The 9,289-nt window shown below is 40.6% G+C and overlaps 1 protein-coding gene across 1 annotated transcript in view; it reads left to right on the top strand.

Annotated features, from left to right (window-relative positions):
• The window catches only part of gja3 (gap junction protein, alpha 3), a gene marked incomplete at both ends in the record, with an annotated part of 1,359 nt that extends 1,162 nt beyond the window's left edge, over window positions 1-197 (top strand). The window contains one exon of the mRNA XM_080535845.1: window positions 1-197. This exon is cut by the window's left edge and continues 1,162 nt beyond it. Within this exon, the coding sequence (XP_080391971.1) occupies window positions 1-197 (197 nt within the window).
• Window positions 198-9,289: the final 9,092 nt, after the last annotated feature.

The following is a 9,289-nucleotide window of genomic DNA, read 5'->3' as shown; positions in this document are numbered from 1 at the left end:
AGGCTCCGCCCACCACCAGCCCCAGCTCCAGCGGTGGCAGCCTGAGTGGCGGGGGGAAGAGTGAGCACGAGGAGGGCCACGTCACCACCACAGTGGAAATGCACGAGCCGCCAGTCATGGTCACAGACCCCCGGCGGCTCAGTAGGGCCAGTAAGAGCAGCAGCATCAGAGCCAGGCCCAACGACCTGGCGGTCTAGAGGCCCCCGTACGCCCCGTACGCCCCCCCCCCCCAAGAGGCCCTCCCAGGCCCCAGACACAATGATTCTTTTATATATGAAAAGTATAAAAAAGGAGGAAATGTGAGGCAGGAAGCTGGAACTGGAGTTGCTTTGAGTATAAATCTTATTAACAGCAGTTGATATCAGTGCAATCGGTGAGTTGTAGCATACCTGAGGCAAGGTGTGGTGTTAGACGTAAAATTGAACATGCGCACAGAGTGTGACCGTGCAACGTGCGTTGGGAAGGTTTCAATAATACTGGACTTAGGGGTTGGTATTCCAGCTTAACACGGCCAAGTGACTTCATTGTTGTATTTTAGGTTTCAGGGGCCTGTTTTGTCTCTCACTGTCCTCTTATCAACAGTGGTCTTCTTCTGTTTTGTTTATTTGATGAAAATAAAAGCCTATTTATTCCAATTAGGAATGATACTGTACGTTCATCAAGTCGCTAAGTTGGCAAATTGCTGAGGACCGACTTTGAATAAAACTGTTATGTGGAACAAGAACAGGCTGTTTTGACGTGTTATAGAAACCAGTTTTTGTTTAGTATGTTTTCTCTCAGTCCAAGTCGTTCAGTTTAAATTGAGCCGTTTGTTGAAAGCTTCATGTAAAGGTCGATTTAGTTTCTGGTGTATCATAGGAAGCCCCTTGCGAGCAAAACTAAATTCAGCAGCATTTATGCCCTCACCTTTTCTCTGGCTATATGATGAGAAACACTGTAAGATGTCAGTGATGATACCACTACGGGAGCAATAACATTTGCTTGTTCATTATTGAACTTTTATCTTGTTCTCTCTATGCCACTTCCTGAATTTCACTATATAAATGCCTCCTATTTTTATAACAGTTAGAAAATAGTTTAGCTATGCTTTTTATGGATAGATCTATTTTGTATCATGGGTTAAAAGATAGTAGTGGAATCTGTCAAATGTAAAACTACAACTCACTGATTCACTAACAGGTCTGCCTCCACATTTCCCTGTCTTGGTTTTACCCACAATCCACCTCATCATTAACCATAGCTTATCATAATCTAGTCAAGTCGGGAGAGAGGGAGAGATCTTTCAGTTGAGAGAAAAATGGAGGGGGACTCCGCACAAAAAGTAGGGCATAACGAACAGAATGGCTTCTCATTATACAAGTGGTGTGATATTATCTGTTTTAAATAGTCTCCATGAACAGTTCCTCGTTCCCTCTCACTCTTCCCTGAAAGACACCCACACTGACACAACAGCACGTACAGTGTCTTCACTGTAATGGATTATGGGTCAAAACTAGGAGTGGTATGTGTTCTGGCAGGGCCCGGCTGTTACCAGGTCATTGTAAGGTATGACTAGGTTATACTAAGGTATAACAACACCTGTTGGTATCTTAGTTTCAGCTCCTGCTGCTCTAGTTGGTCCTCTGAAGCACAAAATCAGACAAATACATTTTTGCCTCAATTAAAATGAGTTTGATATCCAATCTTCAAGAGGTTGAACACACAAAAATGCTGTAGGTTAACCACTAAGAAGGTAAACAAACCGTTATCAGGCTATGTATTCAAGTTTCACACATCCTGCAAATGTCATCAAACTAAGTGAAGAACACCATCTATACACCTAAATAAGTGTCATTTAAGATTTCCATTGAGTTTTCTGCCAAATGTTCATTATCTTTCATTTAAAACCAGATTTGATGTTCAGTTAAAAGAAACAAAGTTCTTTGATTTGACAGGAAATATTGAGAGTTTTTTTTTAAATGCCCGTGTTGATTACTGCCATCAAAAACCCATCACTTTTTAATCATTGCATCTTTCATGTTAAGAGTAGAAAAGTTCTCACTCTTATACATTACATGTGCTACTTTATTGGTTTTATTCTTAAAAGTGCTATTTTTTTAAACTGAATTGAATTATACTGATAACAAATTGCTTAACTGTAGTCAATTTTGTGATTGGCCAATAGCTATTTGGTACAAAACAGACAAAGGTGTCATGATACCAGGATGAAGAGTCCAGGATGAAGAGTCCAGGATGAAGAGTCAATCCCATTTCTTCTTCTTTTTCCGTTGCGTTCCAGTTAACATCTTGATGCTCTATAGAACCTCCACTATTACTGACTACCACAGCTGTTGTAAGCAATGGCATGCTCAGTCTGGGTCTAGTTTGTGTAAACTGTAGCCTCCTATTTCATTTTGTGAAGTAGCCTACCTAAACCTTATTGAAAAAACGGAATTAACAATGCAAGTTCAATGCACAACATGGATACTCACTTGAAATAGGCTTTCCTTAAATTCTTTATTTAGATAAGAAACTTAAACGGAGGTATTTCATACATATTTAACTTTAAACTATTGAATCCAAACTGAAATCCAGTTACAACACAGAAAGATTCTCATAGGGGACTATGCAATCCTTTGCTTATAACAGTGGTACTTTTATTGAAAATATATATTATTATTTTCCCAATAAATGTATGTTATCTTTTATTTAATTTAAACTATTTCATTGTGCCAAACCACAAAAAAAAAAATCTGTGTTATCTGCATTTGTCATTTTGGTTCTTAAAGTTTACATTTGAGTAAATAGATAAAGATTTGCACATTTTAGGCAAAATATGCTGTTCAATGAAGCTTTTATTGGTAGGAGAAATAAAATAAAACACCAGACGCTGCCCGATGTTTATAATCCTTAAAGGAAAATGCCTCAACAATGTCTCAACAACATCGCGTTGGAGACAGTATTTCAAAAACATTGCATAAAATGTTAATGTAGGGATTACCATAATAAGTTAATTGTTCATTTCAAAACTCATGGTATGAAACAGTTGCAGAGTTTGGATATTGACAGATAGAAGACACACTGGGTGGTGAGTATCTTCTGTGTGCTCACTCAGTGCTTTCAGTGTGTTCTCACAACATTCCTGTGACTGGCTGTATGACAACGTCACACTAGCGTTGAGAGACAGTTAGCTGGGTAGCTGGCCCTTCCCTTCCTCTAAAAACAGCAACTTATGTTTTGTTTTGAGTTGCCCCCACTAGCCCTTCATCTTATAGGTTAACAGTGATTTCTTAAAAACTCTTGAGATGTCTAATGCAGAGCGTGATTTCTCTGGCCAGTCAGGGAGTAGGAACCATCTACAAATGCTCAGAACAGCAGCCTGTTACATGCTGTCTTAAAGAGAAGTGCCTTGTGTATGGAATTTTGTAAGAACAAGTTGATGTAAATGTTCATTTACCTCAAATGTTTACAAAACTGTTACTAAATAAACTTTTTGTACCATTATACATTTCAAGTCTTTCCCCTTTTCTCTCCTATCAGTGAGTGACTAATGAAATTAGCAACACATGACAAAGTTGAGCCAATCCTGAGTCGGCCTATCTGCTTACACACAGTAGCAACACACACAGTAGCAACACAGATGCAGGGCTCTTTAAATATGTTAATCATGTTAATATCATCAGTGGAGGGTATCTACGTATACAAATTAAAACATTTAATATAAAATGTAATTAAATGTAACCTCTTCTGTCACACTGTGTTTGGATGGTGCTCTGCAGAAAACCTAGATGTTCAAAACTCTGCTGATTCAGCATTAAGGGCGAGAGTTAGCAGATCAGTTGACTGTTTATCATAACCTCATAGGAGCCAACGGACCCCCATGGGAGAGTTTACCTCGATCAATTCTCTTCATCGATATCACATTTTTTTCACAACTTTGCATGCTATACGATGCCACCAGTTTTCTCCAACTGGAGAATGTGTCATGTCCGGTTTCAACGCAGAATTTCCATACCATTGGTCGGCCAACCCAAAAAAATCCCCCCCCAAAAAAGAAGAAAAAAAAAAGAAATCTGATACATGAGAAAGGTCAAAGGTCAAAGATGGTGCCAAAATATCTCCAAATGGCCTAAACATATAGGTGTTCGCCTAAACATACCTGTACTAAAACAGGTACAAAGTTGCATTTGCTCACATTACTAGCATCGACTTTGGCACAAGTACTAATAAGACCCTGGAGTACTGATTCCTAGATGATTTGGGCTTGGTTATCAGGTTTCCAAGGTGATATTCACTGTAAAAGCTGTTGTTTTTTTAGGCGGAGACTGAATTTGAGATGTTTTATAATGTTCTAGCTCTATTGGCTCTGACACAGTAACATAGATTTTGATTCTGACACTTCTACAGCCACCCCACAGGTGTTAGCTTTCATTTGATAACAATATCATTATGAAGGCCCTTGTGATTGTGGAGATATTCTATATTCACTGTGGGCATGTCATTTCGAGCAGAAAACCAGAAAAATGAGGTGGATAAGATCTGGTACCTGTAGGGGACAAATAAAGTAAAATAAAGTGTTACACAATTTGCTCAAATAAAAAACACTCATTGTTTACTAGCTAGTTCACTGTTACACTAGCCCTCTCAAAAAAAGCCCTTAATACTGTCCCCTATACCTACGACACAACTACCAGTGACTGTAGTCAGATCCCTCTGTCTACTGCTATCATTTCCTGTTGGATCTGCTAGGCTGTTAAAGGGGTAGGCCTATGTACCATCATGACCAGATCAAATCTCGGGGTAGTTGGGGACAGTGCCGTCTTGCACAAGAGAGCACACTCACCGACTGTTACATTTGATCACTACCTCACTCCAAATTCCAAGAGAGGATGTCAGAATGCAGATAGTGATCTGGGAGAAGAGCTGTGACACACTGCCCACACACTATTGACTTGACTTCAGACACACATGGACACATGCAGTAATTAGAGTGAGACGAGCGTGTCAGTCTCACACGTAAGAGGCGAACATCTATCACAGATCTATTTAGAGCCGTCACACTCACGACTCACCGACAATTTACAACCCCCTGCAGTACATAATGCTGGTGGGTGAACTCCACAACTGAATGCTGGAAAAAGTTTAATATTAGGCCTCGCACCGGGGTGACATATAACAACCAGGAAGGACAAAAATAGAAACGCCAAAAAATGAACGTGACACAAAACAGTTTACACAAACGTGAACTTGAACTCAATATGTTAAGGCCACGGGACTGGGAGCCTCATTCTCAGGTTGGGTCTCTAGCTAGATTTGACATGACTGTGCGTTGCCATGGCAGCACCTTTGCAACATTTCGTGACGTTAGAATTATAAGGTTCTATCTCCATTTTTGTCAACATTTAGTTTTTCTTTTACATAATCTGATCCATTAGGTGTTTATTAATGCCTTTGTGGTGTTATTTTTTAAATGTTGACATTTTTGAGTTAGTAATTCATAAAATACAAAGGTTCCATCTCACAGAACATAATGGAATGTAAAAACGTTGACGCTGAATATCTCTGAACTACCCTAAACGGAGATAGAACCTTATAATTCTATGATCACGATTTGATATGTAAAATGTGTTATACAAAGAAATGCTATTGGTTGAATACCACGTACAGACACGATACTTCTATCAATTACTTGGGACTACTGGGATTATTTGGAAAGGATTATTGCTACTGAATTCTCTATGCTGGATTTCATGTGGTCGGTTTGTCTATTGTCCAACACAATTATATAATCCTCACAACATTATTCTTAATTCACGTCACGATGTATAATTAGATGTTTCTGTACCCCCAAAGAAAGGCAGATGTGAGTGGGAGTCTCGCCCCCTCCAAGGGCTTATTACAGTAGAGCCTGGATCAGAACCACCTGACGCGTGAGCAACAGAGGAATGTGCCTTCAGCCTGTTCCAGGGCAAGGGGCAAAGGACGCAAGCCAACACACACACACACACACACACACACACACACACACCCACACCCACACACCCACACACACACACACACACACACACACACACACACACACACACACACACACACTCATAAACACAATGCGAACACCTGTTCTGTCATCTGTATGCAACTTGTGGAAATGTTCCTAGCTTCACCAGGACCAACCAACCAACTAACCACCAATGGTTCAGGATCAAATACCTTCATATCGGTTCATCTGATGTAGCCTACCTGCTGCCATGATGATGAAGTCCCAGTGAGTGGTGGAGACCTGCAGCCAATCAGTTCATTCAGGTCAGCTGAGGTCAGGTCACTTCCTGTCTGACAATGTTGAAATTGATTTGAATGTAACAATGTACCGTCATGGGAAACTGACTCACTAAGAAATCATGGCGGTTGAGTGGTTGAACATATTCCCAACTGCAAACTAATAGGCCCTCTATAATACCTCTATCTACCTCTATAATACCTCTATCTACCTCTATAATACCTCTTCAAAAACAATCAAGACCCTCACCCACTGCCCCCCGTTGGTTCTTACCTCCCCTTGCTTACAGCCCAGTGCATCCTCATAGTTCCATCTGTTGAAAAAAATAATAATCTACTCAAAGTCTCAAACACATTTGTTTTCACACATTGCTGTCATCAATACTTACGTGGAAAGCTTAGCCTTTAACCAGACTTTGCTGTTTAAAATTCTAGCTACCGTATTTTCCGGACTATAAGTCGCACCCGAGTATAAGTCGCAGCAGGCCAAAAATGGGTCATGAAGAGGAAAAAACCACATATAAGTCGCACTGGACTATAAGTCGCATGGTTCAAGGGAACGGGCTTGGCGGAATCAGCGGGGAAAGAAGACCCTGTTGAGCTTGACTCTAGTCTGGCACTGTGAAGAGACATGAGAGGATTTGTAAGCCCAGGAAGGACATAATTCACGTTAAAACTTCTTCTGAAAGGTTAGAAATACTTAAATTATCGAGTGTAAAGCCAGGGCTAGCTAGCGCGTTGCTAACGAAGGTTAGCAAAATGGCGTCGCGGGAGCAGGCAAACAGGATGGAACAGCCTCTGAAAGGTAATAAATGACTTTAATATCGTGTATAACGTTCATAATAGCGTGTATAACGTTCATAATATAGTGCTTAATGTCCACATTGTCGAGTGTAACGACTATTTATCGTGTATAAGGCCATGACAAAGATAGCTTGGTGAAAAACGGAAGTAGTTAGGATGAAGGGCGGCCTACAAACAATGCAACATTGAACAGCCTCTGAAAGGTAATAAATGACTTTAATATCGTGTATAACGTTCATAATATCGTGTATAAGGTCCATAATATCATGTTTAATGTCCACATTGTCGTGTGTAATGTCCACATTGTCGAGTATAATGGCTATTCTATCGCGTATGTGGCGCTAGCGGAAGTAGCAAAATAGCCTCGCGGGGGTAACTTAGCAACATAGAACAGTCTCTGGAAGGAATAAATGACTTTAATATCGTTTATAACGTCCATAACATTGTGTATAAGGTCCATAACATCATGTTTAATGTCCACATTGTCGTGTTTAATGTCCACATTGTCAAGTATAATGGCTATTCTATCGTGTATGAGGCGCTAGCGGAAGTTACTCCTTGGTTCATGTCAGTCAGAGATTACCGTATGTCAGTTCATGTCAGTCAGAGATTATGAATTATTGATATATAAGTCGCACCTGACTATAAGTCGCAGGACCAGCCAAAGTATGAAAAAAACCGCGACTTATAGTCCGGAAAATACGGTATATCCTATCCCCATCTGTGACTAGGATATACTGTATTTACATGTGGATGTTGTGTGTGTGTATAATCCTAAAATCACAGACACACAATATCCAAATGTAAATATACATCTAATCTTAGTCACAAATGAGGCTGGCACAGTCAAGTAGCAGTTTATGTGTAATCATCAGACTAGATTCAGGCTACTAGTATACCGTTGTCAGATGTTCCTACTAATGAGCTGATTGGTTAGGTTAGGTAGTTTACTTACCTTCGCTAGGTGGCTGGCTAAAACAGCCAACAGACATTTGTAATGTTACCATGGTTACGGTGGCTCGAGGTGGAGTTCAGTTGTGAAAAATGTATAGCTCCGAACACACCGTAACTTAATGCAGAAAAACTTGTGAAAACTTGTACTTGTAAATGTTCTTTTACAAGGCCTGGCTGACTCATTTTAACGACTGTTATCTTCATGAATCCTATCCTGCCTGCACCTCAAGCACCCCCCCCCCACCCCCTGCCCACTCATGCTACAGTGTCAAACCTTCACCACGGACATTCCCACATACTGTTGCATGTATGCTCAGTAAACCTGTTGGCCTATGTTGAATGTACATGAGGAGATTAACACACTAAAAGCCTACAGTGTATATAGACGATGGATGAGAACTTCACAAGTTAGATGAACACCAAAGGTAGTAAGAGGCGCCATAGAAGCTAAGGAGGGAAACGGAGGGAAATGATTGGGTGCTTTGTAAATGGGGCCCCAGTCAGACAATGTGGAAGATAGGTGTTTGGGGGTCCAGGGTCCAGTGGCCGAGGAGTGTTTGGAGATTGCTGGCTGCTGTGTCACAGCCAGCGTCAGACACCGAGACACCAGCCCAGCACCTCAGCTCAGCTCAGAGCCCAAAACAGACAGACAGACAGGGTTATTTATAGCAACTAACACATTCACACTGGCCCCATGGACAAATACTTCAGTACCCCTTGTTGTGTATTTCAGGAGCGCTCTTGATGTTTTCTTATGGGGCCTACACACAGACATCATATTCGATTGGTTTAAAATAGCGGTATGACGTGTGTAAATCGTTCATGTCTGTCTGTCTGTCTGCCTGCCAGTTTGTTTGTCTGTCTACATTCATGTGTGTGATTAACGTGACTGTTTGTGAGTGAGAGATGGACAGACTACAACGAATAGAACAGATTAGGCTAGCAATTCCGAAGGTCGCTGGTTCAATCCCTGCCTCAGGAGGGAGCTGCATGTGCCCTTGAGCAAGGCACTTAACCCCTAATTGCTCCAGGGGCGCTGATATGGCTGACCCTGTGCCTGGAGCAAAAAATACCACATTCCAACAATAGATTGAAGTTGATTGCATGGTAAATAAAAACATAAATAATAATAATAATAAAAAGAAAAAGAATAATATTAATTATCATCATTATTATTATTATTATTATTATTATTATTATTATTATTTAGACAGAAGATTTTGTCAATAAACCTGAAACTAACAAGGCAAGACACCCCTCGGTAAAATGAAATGAT

The sequence above is a fragment of the Nansenia antarctica genome, assembly GCF_963989245.1.
Source record: "Nansenia antarctica genome assembly, chromosome: 7".
NCBI lineage: Eukaryota > Metazoa > Chordata > Actinopteri > Argentiniformes > Microstomatidae > Nansenia > Nansenia antarctica.
The sequence above is the reverse complement of the archived record's forward strand: the minus strand, read 5'-3'. Positions and strand labels throughout refer to the sequence as shown.